The following is a 14185-nucleotide window of genomic DNA, read 5'->3' on the forward strand; positions in this document are numbered from 1 at the left end:
ACGGCATCAAGTTGATTAGAGTCGGCAAATAATCTGGGGTTCTAGGGATAAGAATTGTTCTCGAAGCGCGTTATATTTTCCTCACCCTCTAAAACGCTTGTATTTATTTATTTTTTGGAATCAAGTTAGTAAATGTTTCATGAAATAGTTACCTTGTTGCCATCAGACTTCTTAAAATCCTATTCTAAAATTTTCTTGACAGTAACAGCATGTGTTCGATCACTTTGAAATTATTATAGAAGGTACTTGGCTGCTTTTTAGATTTGTGATGGTTATTTGGCTACAAATTACTTCTCTGAATTTGTATATTTTATTCAATTTGGATTCTCAGTTTCCAATGAAGTTTCTAAATATTTAAATGGTTATTATTTATTTCGTCTCTATATTTATATGCTTTATTTAATTTAGTTCTTATATTATTAGAATTTTTTATTGAGTTCGTCAATTAAGTAATGCAGTCTTTATTTTTCTTAAATGATAGTCATAATCCTTGTATATGATTTCGGCTAATTAAATTATAAAATAAAATAAAACATGCTTTTTCTTATGATTTAAAAGAAAAGTCGTAAAAAAGTGATGCGTAGTTAATTTTGAATGCAATTGTTGACTAAATCCATAATTTATTTTCTTGTATTTAGACAATTTATTCAATCCATAATTTATTGTCTTTCTGTCGAATTGTTAAATGTCTGTTTTGTATCATGCATATGCATATAATGAATTTGTTTCCACGGAAGCTGTTCCAGAATACTTCTAGATAATTTGTTGAATGGGTGTTTAAGAATATAACTTGAGTTAACACTCATTCCGAAATGTCCTCAAACAACACGGAAGAAACATAACGGAAAGCGAATGAACTTACCTGTACCGTTGACTGTACACTTCAGAGCAACTACGGTCGTCCTCACCGGCGGATTCCACACCTATCCTAGCGTTTCCAACTTTTTTCACAATTATGTACCATTTTTTTTATTTAATAAACAAATACATAAAAGTCTTAAAATAAAAGTATCTTTGTTATAAAGAAGTAAAAAAGATTATATAAAAATTAATAAAAGATATAGTTAATATTGCATCATTAAATAACAATTAGTAGTATGAGTTTTTATTTTTTTTAACTTATACATAGTTCCAAAATCTTAATTGTTCCCTTTAATTTATCATTTTAGAATCTAGAAAATTATCATCATTGTTATTTAGTTTATACCCTTATTGAGTGAGAAAGAAGAAAAATATTATAGGATCCCTACTGTAGTTTTGTATTCTGTAAAACACATTATGTAGTCTGCTCAAATATTTATTACAGATAATTGGCTCGGCATCTTTTTGGGTAACGAAACTACAAGAAAATATGTAGAACATTGTTCACTTTAATACTTATATTTTAACGTAAACCCTAATTTAATTAGTTAGTGATTGATCGGTATAATGTCTGCACAAATTTAAAACTTTGAAAATAATATATTTACACCATTGGACATCAATACTTGTCTAATAATTGAGAATAAAATAAAATTAGAAGTTTGTAGCTGAAATTAGATTGCTCATAGTTTTAGAAATTACAGAAAATATATACATTAATGTTAAATTGTGTTAAAATTCATCATCTCTCACTATCTACAGCCATCATGTGATGAAAAAAATGTGAGCACTAAAAGGTCTCAGCAAATAAAACCTTATTTACATTTTTTATCACTAAAATGGGATTTACAAGTTGAAGCGGGTGCACTAATAAAATTGGTGGGACGAGCAAGTCAATCTCCCTCGGCATCTCCTTCATGTGCTATCAAATTGCTTCTTTCTGTGTCGTTAGTGGTGCATTGATGCAACTGGGGAGAAGCAAAGAGATTCCTTTGAACGTCATCGGAGGAATGTGAATTCACAACATTAGTGGTATTGCCGCTAGGCACTGTTGCGACATGCGGAGAATCAAAGTCAATGCCTCCGCCAGAAATTGGTCCGTTTTTACCGCTACCTATAATCAGCAAGCATTGTTAGACATAACTCTTTCTTTCAAAATAAAACCTATTCGGAGGGAAATATAACCTGAAAGATTAGGGGCAGGAGATGTGTTTGAAAACGCAGGTGATGTACCACTTCCTCTTTTCATCTTTGACTGCAAAGCAAAACTTGCCGTAAGTAATGTGGATTGACGATCGGCTTATAAAAGGAAGAAACATCACTCACTCAATTTTAACTAGGTAATAAATTGTACAAATGTTGCAATTGTCATGTAGAGAAATAATCTTAACTTGTAGTTCGCAATTCAATTGTCATGTGATGATTTGAATGTCAAGCACCCTTCACAACGATGCTATGAGGGGGTTTGATTTGGCAAAAAGATATTTGCAGCTAAGTAAGGAAATTCAGTAGGGTGTTTACCATACATACCTTCGAAATTTCTTCACAATGCTTCACAACAATTGAGATACTTGCACATCGTCCATGCGATAAAACATAGGCCCACAAGAGAAGCTTCCTTGGTATGCTTAGATCAAGTGCATCAATCCCAGCTGTACTTGGGTTGAATGATATATGTGTAATTAATTGTGATGGAATCAAATAAAAGTTGAGTCCGGAGGTAAGCACTACTGAAGAACTCTCCCGATAAAAATTATAGCATGCTCTGAGCAAAGTGTTTGCAGTTTCCAAATTCTCATCAGAAGCTTTGTTAATGATGATATTTTTTATTTTTCCTAAAATGGAACTCCATCTTGTTTCAATCTTTTCCAAAGAAGCTGGATCTTGAAAAGCTGTACTCCATAATTCATTTGGCTTCAAATCAATGCAGAGCAACTGGCTATTATCCATCCCACTTTCCGTCAAACTATGGACCTGAATCCCGTTTGAGAATCCACATAATAATGGAGTTATTTGTGCCAAATTATATATGAGAGATCGGCACCAAGCGACAGAAGCATGCCTGCCAATTTCTGCAGAATTACTGTCAGAGAACTTTGGATTCTTAGAACGCTTCCGAATCTTCTCATTTATTGCTTCAAGAGTTTCCAGTTTTCCGTTTTTCTCCAATAATACAATATAGTCATGAAGATATCTGCAAAAATTTGAGAATCTAAATTAGTTAATACAATTGAAAAACAGATAGCGACCATATTGTACTTCAATCTAAGAAGCTCAGTGAACATAATTTGTTCAAAAAGTCATATATTACTTTAAATCTTATTACCCATATATGATACTCTCTGACATATCCGAGCCTTCAATTTCAGTCAAGCTGCATATCTCTGGCCATAAGCTCCCTTGTTCCATGAACAACGCAAACATTCTCTCCAGCACATTGTCATAACTGGTCACTGAACCAGAGGCAGCAGTCTGAGAATGGCAGCTAGTTGAAATCAGAGCCTTTAGATATCTACCGATAGCCACTGGTATAAGATCTTCAATGCATAATGAAAACTGCACTTGTGGTAGAAATGAAAGACAAACAAAAAATGTTACAATACAATCAAACTAGAGAACCAGAAAGGCAAAAATGGCAAAAGAAATGAAGCAGATAGTCGACGGGTGACTAATAACATATAATATTAAAGGATTCTAGACAAAATAGAAATGTTTACTAGGCAAGGAAAGTGGTGATGCACAGAACACACAAATAGTTAAGCCTCCAAGGCTGCTTAAGAAACACATTTGAAGGGTCTAGGAGAGTCTGAAGCAAATAAAATGAATAATTTGTGAAATTCATTCTAGTATTTTTGACGAATACCTACTAGCTATAATTGGCAACAAGAACGTCCATGTTTTTATAGACGTAAAACTGATATACCTAGGTTTAGAAATGTTAATATAAAAGAAATGAAAATTGAAAAGAGAAAGGAGGACTAGGAATCCACCCGAGTCAAAGTCCTGGATTAGAAATTTTCCCCCTTGATAAATCAGATGCTAGATTCTTCAAATTCAGGACCAGCTTTTGCACTGGTCGTGAAGGGGTTTCCTTCACTTGTGCTCATATAAACTGTAAATCCATCTCTTTAGCAGTAAATTCTTATCACCTAATTTCACTAAACCAATCTTAGTAATACTATCTTAAAGGCAATAGGCCAAATCATCAAACAATTTGCATTAATCAAGTGCAAGAAAAAGCTATAATAAAAGTTCTTCGACGAGAACAAATAAAGCATAAACTGTAGCAGTTATTATTTACTGACGTGTAACTTAAGCAGTAAATCAGGACTCTAGAATTTACCCGTTTATCTGCCCGAAGAGCAGCATACGAACGTTCAAGAATACATCTATCTCCAGTTTCCTCCAATAGTTTGAGATAAAACAGCAAATACTTCCTAATGCAAGTAATAAATTTTCGAGAACTTTCTGGTAAGTTAACCTCAAGGGCCTTTTTGTTCCCAGCAGAACCTGGTGTCTTACGCCTGATATTAAATGCAAAATAGGTTAGTCCTAGGTTGGGGACTTATTGCTGTTTCCTTTCTCCTACATAGCATGGATAACAAATCCATTAAATGTACAATATTTTGACAAGGAATCCCTCCAGTTACACAAGGCAGTTTGGGCAAAATTTATTCAATAAGACAGAAAGAAAAGGTTCCAAGTGATTTATAAGGACACTAATTAACATTACCAAAGTATTAGCCAAGTATCCTTCGAAATGGAGAAATCAATTGTTAGTGACGAAATGCCATTTCATTTATCAAATTAACAAAAACTTAAAAATAAAAGGATAAAAACAATCATACCTTCCTTTTTTCACCATGCTATCAATTTCCCACATATTTATTGTAAATGATGAGCGTGAAGATTTGAAGCAGAAAGATAGATGATCCTTTGCCCTCTCTACATCACCACTCTCACCTCTTTTGTATAGCCCTTGTGCCAGCATGTATCTGGCCTTATGAAAATGTTTGAGATCCCCCTCCACACACATTTCAAGAGCAGAAAGGCAATCATTGTAAAGCATAGACCATACAGTATCCAATTTGAGCAACACTTCATGGTTTGTTTCCATACCACTAAGAATACTTGTGACAGCTTCTTTTACAGATTGATTAAAGGAGTTTGCTGATAGAACCTGCTTAAGAACAAACAATAGAAAAAAAAAATATAGATCAAGTGCCCAAATTACCCAGTCAATTAAAAAATTGAAGGTTAACATTTGAATTAAATTAACTAGAACTATAAAGGACAGAAAAAGAAGATATGACAGTTAAAAATGCAATCAGAATAAATGAACAAGGTCAAAGACAAATAAATAAACCAAAATAGAGTTCAGTGAACAGAAAAGGGAGGGAAAACCTTCAAAATCTCAAAATTCTGCTTTCCATGCTTAAATAATAATTTCAAGCGTGAGGCATGCATCCTATAGACAGGATCAACCGCTGATGTGTTCAAACCAATAGCTTTATTGTAATATGATATTGCAATTTCATGTGAATATCCAAGTTTTTCGCTGAGTTTACCCAAGTAAAAGGCATGCAACCAATCTTGCCTGCGCAAAGAATCAAGTAGTTTATAAACATCACTTTAAACCTAGAGAAGTGCAGAAAATAACAATATACAAAGAAAAAGGATATACTTAAGTGTGAAGGCTTTCTTAAAATGTTTCATTGAATTCTCACAAAATGTCATCCACGCTGCATCCTTTAAGGGCAAAACAGATCTCTGATCATAAAATGGGACTACGTTTTGAAGACTGTCATAGTATACCAACGCCAATAACTCATGTATCTCACACTGGAAATACAACAAAAGCAATAAAAAGTTAAATATATAAAAAAAACAATAGTACTACCAATGCAATAATGATATCACAAAGATTCTTAAAGAATGTGTATACATTCGAGTAAATGTTTTAAGCATATATAGTTACAAATCCATAACATTAAACTTAAACATCAAAGCATCATATAGCTTTTTACTGCACATTTTAATTAGTCTTGAAAAATTATTGTCAGACATTCACCGCAACCAAGTAGCTAGCCTAAACAAAGAATGTCAGTGTCAATGCAGATAACATTTGCAGGTATAAACACAGACTTTCAAGTTAAATTCCCACTCTGATGGAATTCAACTAGGTTAAACAACCAGATATTGTAAATAAAGGGAAATTTTAAAAGGAGTAAATGTATAAATAGAGGTAAACCTGTTGAGCAGATGTCTTTGCCAAAGCTAAACTCATTAGTAGGCAACGTCTACTCCTCCTTCTGCTTGTTTCCACTCTCTCGGACAAAGTAGCATTCTTCCTCCAGCCAACTACATTAACATGCTTGCTACCATCATTTAGTAACAAATCTACTTCCTGGCTCCGCGCAACAAAGGAACATTTATAAAACTATATGGGGCAGCATACTTAGAGATTGAGGCAATAATGTTTATTAGTAAATTCACAGTAATCAGGGTTTTAATAAGCCAAATAACATTTCTAACTCACCTCATCATAAATATTTCCAAGTCTCTGCCAGCTTTCAAAGCGCAGAGGATTGTAAATGAGATCATATTTGAAGAGTTTTGCATTTTGTTGAACAAATTCTTCCCCTTCCTTGGTCAGAACAAATCCAGGCCACTTATCTGTTGCACTCATTTCCTCAGACAGAGCCAAGAAATAATACAAGTTACAGTAGACCTCCAAATATGGCTCAGACCTGAAAGTCAAATGCACTTTGAGATAACCTTAAGATGTTAAAAAACAATGAATATCACGATATATTGTAGCCATTAAATTTAAATCAGAATATTATTAAATAAATTAATAAAGAAGCACGTACACTACTGTAGAATGTATACCTTCTCAACAATGTTCCATTATACTGAACAATGCCACCCACATCAGGAAACATTCTCTCAGTAATAGAATCAAGAAATCCATCAGATCCAGCCTCCTCTGAGAGCTTTTCCTCACATAGATTAGGATCATCAAGGAACTTATCTATAGGGTTTCCTTCCAAGAGGTCCTCAGGTGGCTGCAGAAAGTGCTTCCTGATAGCTCTTAAAACTCTACGAAGTTTGACCAGTCCCGTCCTCTAACACATAATTTTTTAGAAAAAAAAAATCACAAATGAAATTTTATGTACAATATTCCATGGACATGTTGTACTACAAGCTATGGAATGAGAAAACTCACAGAGGATGACTTTGCATATGGAAGAACATACTTGAAAACATCAGCACATTGTTCTTTAGTTTGATAATCTCCTCGGCTTGTGTTTTTGTGCATGACTAAATCATCCTCATAGGATGAATCAGATCTTAGATGTAATCCATATAGACAGAAAAAGCACTGATCTAAGGCACAGTCAATTTTAGACTCAAGTTCCTCCCGTTCATCTTCAGAAAGTTCATTTCCACATTCAATCAATTGATTGCTTGAATTTTCAACCATAATTAACTTACTGTCAGTGCCAGCACCTCCATGATTTTCACACTCTACTTCCTTGCTGTCTTTATCATGAATTCTGCATGAGAATATATCTTTGGAAATCACTCCTTCAGAAACATCCTTTTTAACTGAATTAATTTCATCAATTTTGGTCCAGTCCATCTGGACGCCTAATGTGTCTGATTTTGATTCTTCAAGAGACACATTGACAAAACTATTTTTGGACACTTCTTCACATTGCATTGATTCTTTATGGCTAAAGCTAGATTTAAGCTTCATATCCAAGGCCAAAAGATGCTTTATTGCAAATCTAAGAAATGTTCCTTCTTCACCTTTTCCACCTTCACCCAAACAGCAAAGCCCATATTCAGCAAGCAGGTCATGTGTTGCAACAATTAAATCAACCTGAGTTAAGAATGCAGAAAAGAATAGTAGAAGTTTTCAATTAAAACAATCACTAAAACAACCAAATCACTTAAAAGTACAACTATCCAAGAATAAGATAGCTAACTTGAGTTTTGATGGGTGTGGTTGGGCTAAGATGCTGGAGTTTGCAGAAAACAACAACTGCATCAACGAAACATCTACTTTCAGCTTGATCTGAAAGTTCTTCTGTTGAGGCTTTATTGAAGACCAGTATGCTGGCAACATAGCTCACGATTAACAACAGCAGAGATTGCATTTGAGAAATGCTACTTTTTGGAACAGAAAGGCCACCCTGCAAGTATAAGAACAAATGTTTTCACCACAATAACATTCTTTATTGAAATATCGACGAATCTAAAGATGTTATAAGTAAACAAGTTACACAGACCAGCGTAAGCAACCACAAATTATATCCACTTTTAACTGTAAACAATATTGAGAGGAAAGTACCAACAAGAAAAACGAGCTATATTTCAAAACAGAGATAGAAAATAATGACATAGCAAGAAAGAATATCAAAGAATGCTGCAGAGGCAACAAGGCCTCTAAAGGCAAATTCCCTTGAAACAACCATGAGTGAACAAGAGAGAATCCACAATTGCAACCCAAATCAAAGCATATCAAGTGGCAATATGGTTCTTTAAAAATTGAGCTTTCCACTCAACCCAATACATAATTGGATAGAAAAAATTGCACACCAAGCCTTAGTCTTTGAATAGCTTTAAAACGAATCATAGAATTGTTTCAGAGTGAAATGTTCTTAAGAATGACCCAGCATGCCAAACGATTTATTCTTAAGGAAAAGTGCCACACAACAATGAATAAATCATTGATCCCTTGTCTCCAAACTTAAGTCGCAGATCACATAAATATCAACGAAAAAGAGTCCATTGAGGCCTACCAATCAAGAAAAAGGCATTAATATTACTGATAGAGAGTACCGCACTACTTCTGTACAGAACAAGCTCACAAGTTTCACTTTGTAGAACAAAGTTAAAAAAATTAGTTTCTGTATCAACTAAACCGGGTAAAAAATAAAAAATTTGTCAGTTTGAAAATAACAATAAAGAATTCAATTCTTATCAGCCCCATACACATTCAGTGAAAAATAATATCATAATTTGTATAACTGATAATCATGAAGGCTAAGCTATGCTTGAAAAGGCCTTCCCAATTCAAGAGGATTCCATTAAAATGTATACAGATCAAAGATATTACTATCTTTTAGTGCAATCAATGAAACGGTAAGGAAGAAAACAAGATAACACGAGAATGAAGTTCCAATTAAAATACAATTATTTTGGTTCCTTTCTTTTTTTTTTTGCCTGGCAGAAAAAGAAGAGTTTCAGCGGGTTCTTAAAATACTACACTCAAAAACATAGGAAAGTAAAATCAGGAAAAAAAGCCAAAACAAACAAGTAATGAGGATGTGACTTTTTCAATTATAATACAACAGAAAATTAGTTTATCAAGTTGATGGCACAATGACCTTTATTCAAGAAGGAGTAATTAATACTACCCTAGATGCTCATTACTAGGTTAATAATAGATAAATATTAGGTAAGTTCTAATTGTCTCCTTTGTTTCAGGAAGGAGAATGACATATAGTTCCTGAACTTCTTGGATGAACAGGAAAGTATTTTTTTATTAATATGCGCTATAACATCACAGAATCCAAAACTACTGAAATGGTATTTGCTTACAGAATCTCCACGTTGATCAATAATTTTCTTCACTTGTGAGATACAGTCAGAGAGTGCTTTCACTTCATCCACAACCCAGTGACTGCAGTGCTTACTAGGACTTTCCCTTGAATCAATATCAAAATTAGGAGATGCATTTAAATGTGGTGCTTGATCGGAGGATTTGAATGATTTAATACATGTACTTAAACCCATCTTTGTCATAAGTATTTTCAGCTTCCTATAATGACAATTGAAATACATCTCCACATCCATTGGCTTTGTCTTTTGGCATGCTTCCATTAGAACATCTACAGCCATGAGCTCAGTGGAAGTTATCTTTTCATCCTTTTTATCTGCCATGGATAAAGGGAATGAATCAGGGTAGACATCCCGCATGCAGAATAGAAGTGGAGAAAGCAGGGATACACACTCCATATACTTTTCATGCTCCATCATCTTAATGACAGAATTCTCCATCAAGAAATTGACCTTCAATATATTAATTTCATCAAGAACTCTATCAAAGTTTAGTTCTTTTACAGCCTTGCAATGTGGACGGGAGACTGAGCAGAGGGAATCTTCCACATTTTCTCTCTTTGCCAAAAGTGACAAAGCAATACAGAACTCTTCACAAGCTTTCGCCATGTTGCCATCAACAATAGACAATCTCCCACTTAGCCAGAAAAATCGAGCCCAAAGGGAACTCTTTTTCATCAAAAGTGTGCTGTCTAAATTTAAATTGCTTGTCATTGAGGTATCTATTGTTTTTACACTGGTCTCCTGGATACTATCAATCAAAAAAGAACCTTCATTCAAGGCATTAGTAAAGTGAAAAGGGTAATCTAAAGCTACAGATTCTATGATCTTACAAAGATGGTAAGATGTCTCAGAAATAAATTCTGACTGATTAGAACCAATGGAAGAGCACGATGCAAAATCATAATACAACTCAGCAAGGAAAACATTACATTCAGCAGTTCTCTCTTTTCCCCAATGCCTAGTCAACTTTTCCAACTCCAGAAATTTGACAAAAGCATCCTGGTATGTGAGACCTTGTTTTGCAACCTCTTCTAAAAGCAAGTGCCCCATATGATAAGCACCATAATTGTTTGAGGTCTCTCTTACAAATGCAGAAACATTATAATATTCAGAATTTCCTAAACAAGGTAGAGTTGTGGTCTCTCTATCAATTGTATATGGCCCCTCCAATCCACCTGTAATAAATGGCTCTAGATATTGAATGACAACCTTAGTAGGGTCCTTGCCATAAGAAGAATCAGATTCTTCTTTCCCTGGTTTACGACTTCGAAGCCGTTCAAGTCGAGAACTTCTCCTTTCATGTGGCTGTTCTTCTTGAGTGTTTGCTTCTTTCTCTTTAAAAGCACTCGATTGTTCTATGTTACCATCACCAAAAACACTATTATCACCATTGGACTCTTTCATTTCCACAGTGTTCAAAACAGCTTCTGAGCTATGTGGTAAGATTATGCTGAGCTTAATATCAGGAGAAGTTAACGCCTTTTCAGGATCTACCTCACTTTGTGGTGATAAGATTTCCAGGAGTGCATCAGCAAGAGCCACCCAGGAAACATCTGTCAGGTGAAGTTCTTTATTCTGTTTCAGCTTTTTGAATGCAACATCCTCATCTGCATTGTCATTAGAAGCTTTTCTCTTGTCAGGAAATTTGAGTCGCACATGTTTAGGTTCCAATTTGTCTATGCCCCTTGGAGCAAATGGCAAAATTTCTGATTCTTCAATGGTACTTTTAACATACAAAGCACGAGCATGTGATGGCCAGTGCCTCAAAATCAATTCAGCAACAGAAAGGCAAGCAACCTCATCACCAATTGCAATAAGAACTTCCAAAAGCTTCTCCATGCAATTCCCTGTAGACACAGTAGGGATTACATGAGCATAAATACGTAATATAGGAGTATTTTGCATAGCTGGCATAGAATTAATATTGAAATGAAGGTATTTTGAAAAAGACTTTCAAAAGGTGAACTTTACTGTTTAAAGTGATTTCGAAAAACAAAACTAGTCTTGTGTGGATAAGGATGAGCATTGTTACAGTAGATTACAAATTCAGGTCCCAATGCTCATATGGGAAATAGGTAGATGAGTTTTGAAAATTACTTTTGAAAAAGGAGCTCGACAACAAATTCAAATCTTAAATTAGCATTTAAATGCTATGAATGACAACATATTTGTAAAACTACTAGCCTGAGTACATCAAAATCAATCCTTTCCGAAAGACCATTCACTCAGCCAGAATTAACAAAATATAATTTCTGACAGAATGGCAGTTCACACTGCTCAAGATATAAATTTTACTTTTGTAACTAAAATTGAAAAATTCCAAAAGTAATTCTCCAGTCCAAAGTAATTTGCACAGCGCTTAAGTCATTCCTCACTTTTATTCCCATGCTCATACAAACATGAAGAGATTGATAAACAGTTCGTTCAGAGACACCCAACCCTTATACATGAAGGGTAAAGATAACCAAAAGAGGTAAAAGAAAAAATGAATTTCACATCCAAGAAAAACTAAGAAGCACTCCATTAGAGAGCCATTAGAAAAAAAAAAAATACTTGTTAAGATATAAGGTGCTTACAGTTATTAGGGCTACACAACAGGCCTTGCTCAAATGCCCAACGTGAAATACTCAGTGAGCCCATTGAGCATGATAATGTACCAAGCTGGTTCCAAACAACAGAATCTTTAGAATCGATCTCCACAGCTTGAAGATAACAGCGTAAAGCATTCTCATAAAATGTGGAGCCTTGCTTAAGAAATACAACAGCAAGGTTTTTCAATGCCAAAAATCTGTAGAAGCATTTGTAAGTACTATGAAACACTCATAAAGTGATATAAACATTCAAGCAAAATACCAAATACTCAATACATTCAAGGAACTTTCATATCCAACAGGTCAAGAGATCAAAAACTTGTTACAAAACCTAATTTATCCCCTACCGAAAGCACTCAACAATGCTAGCTAATATTGACTGGACCCAGTCTAGAATCAGAAGCATTGAAAGCAAAGGGACGACATCTTATGCAGATAGAAGAATGCATAAATGCAACAAGTACGAGAAAAGCGTACATAGGTTTTACTTACTTGATACCAAATAATAAACTAAGATCAATTTTGTTTAACTAAGATTTTCACCCAGAAGGATAGCTTTAAAACTAACTTCACCAGTGATGTGTTTCACGAAAATTAAAAATATTGACAGAATTTCCTTGGTATGAGAATCAAGCGGCCTAAAACTTAAGGAGAAAGGAATTTATTGCAACATATTCATGTGAAAAGTTACCTTAGTAAACTAGAATTTGAAAGGGAGAAATTCTTGCATGAGCACGGTATCAATCAAAGGCTCAGCAAAAATATTAAAATAAGTGAATAACTAGAGCAAACAAGCGCAAATTTTAACAGACTTCCTAGTTATTTTAATTAATACCGGGTTTTAAATTGATCATGCCTTTAGGTACTAAGCAAGTCAACAATTGATCAATTAAAGAAACGACCATGAGCAAACAGTGATGACAGAACAGTGGATATCTTGATAGATAAAATGTAGTAAAGCACAGATCAAAACCTGAGTTGCAATAGATGGCCATCACTGGCAGTGCTATTCACCTGATAAGAGGAAACACATCAAACCACGAATCTAAAATGATTGAACAAATTATGCATGACACAAGAAGCAAAACCTGAGCATTAGCAATAAGAGGGTCTTTAAGAACAGATTCCAAGAGCTCGCGAGACTTCTCGTACTCTTTTGCTTGCAACTTGAGAAGCCCGTCATGATAAGTTTGAGAAAGATGAAATTCCTGAAAAAAGAAACGGAATCAATAACGGTAATGCATAACTTGAATTTGTAATAAAAAATAAAAAATTAGCAGCATATACGAATAAAAAAGCTATTAAGAGTTCCAAGAATCTAATCTTTATAGCGTAAGCAAAGCTCTCAGAAGCGTTTGACATTTTCAATTATGCTCAAACAGGAATACGGAGAAAAAGAAACGTACCTGGGCTTCTTTCGTCGGAGCTAGTGGCTCCCACTTACTTTTGGAGTCAGTGTCGTTGATAGCTGCAATTGAGAACTGAAAAGGCAAAACCAAAGCCATTTATCAGAATGAATAATTCAACGAGTAACGACCATGAGACGAAGATTCGTAGAACAAAAATTTAGTATCGTACCATATTCGGACTCACAACGGTATTGCTACCCCGTAGATTCGGCAATTTAGGGTTCCAATCTCATTCGGATTTTGGCTTCAAAACGTTTCAGTTGTGAAGAGCTTTATTTTGACAAGCACTTAAGTTATAGCGAGCGAGCGCGCTCTGAGAACACCCTTTAACCATTTAACAAACGACGTCGTACTATGGGCTTCTCTGCTATCTTTAACTTTGAGCATACACAAAGCGTCTCTCTTCTCTACCGCACTGTGGTTCAGTTTCCGACGTTGCAATTGCATTAGTTGAAGGAATGTTTGTTTCCGCAATAAGCCGCACCTATGCATCACTTTATTTTTATTTTGTCTTTATAGAAAAAAAAAATGTTTCTTAATTTTTTTAATTAAATTTTAAGAATATATTAAATTTATATATTTTAATTCTTTTTTTATTAGAAAATCACTATATTAAGTTTTTAGAATACTTTATTAAATATTTTATTATCTTAATTTGTTATTATGTTTTTTAAACTGATCAATAAATTA

The 14185-nt window shown here is 34.4% G+C and overlaps 1 protein-coding gene across 3 annotated transcripts; it reads right to left on the reverse strand.

Moving 5' to 3' along the window:
• Nucleotides 1-1527: 1527 nt before the first annotated feature.
• LOC108331516 (calcineurin-binding protein 1) lies at nt 1528-13971 on the reverse strand. Of its 3 annotated transcripts, none has more exons than XM_017566237.2 (19): nt 13665-13971; nt 13493-13567; nt 13175-13294; nt 13060-13100; nt 12072-12283; nt 9475-11342; nt 7857-8063; nt 7091-7750; nt 6754-6989; nt 6401-6611; nt 6113-6268; nt 5546-5703; nt 5266-5458; nt 4710-5041; nt 4205-4385; nt 3188-3417; nt 2392-3055; nt 2047-2116; nt 1528-1975 (listed from the first exon to the last, which is right to left on the reverse strand). In XM_017566237.2, the coding sequence occupies exons 1-19, from the start codon at nt 13665-13667 to the stop codon at nt 1755-1757; spliced, it is 5838 nt and encodes a 1945-aa protein (XP_017421726.1). In that variant the 5' UTR covers nt 13668-13971; the 3' UTR covers nt 1528-1754. The 3 variants fall into 3 exon arrangements, with proteins under 3 accessions (XP_017421726.1, XP_017421724.1, XP_052731748.1); XM_017566235.2 differs by having other exon boundaries at nt 2383-3055; XM_052875788.1 differs by lacking the exons at nt 1528-1975; nt 2047-2116; nt 2392-3055 and having other exon boundaries at nt 3226-3422.
• Between the last annotated feature and the right edge of the window lie 214 nt (nt 13972-14185).

Source organism: Vigna angularis, chromosome 4, assembly GCF_016808095.1.
Source record: "Vigna angularis cultivar LongXiaoDou No.4 chromosome 4, ASM1680809v1, whole genome shotgun sequence".
Classification (NCBI taxonomy): Eukaryota; Viridiplantae; Streptophyta; class Magnoliopsida; order Fabales; family Fabaceae; genus Vigna; species Vigna angularis.

Coding starts and splice junctions, on each gene's coding strand:
- LOC108331516 (XM_017566235.2), bottom strand. Junction 11,343..12,071: donor GTTGTGTAGCCCTAATAACT/GTAAGCACCTTA, acceptor CTGTGTCTACAG/GGAATTGCATGGAGAAGCTT. Junction 5,459..5,545: donor AAGAAAGCCTTCACACTTAA/GTATATCCTTTT, acceptor TTCTTTGCGCAG/GCAAGATTGGTTGCATGCCT.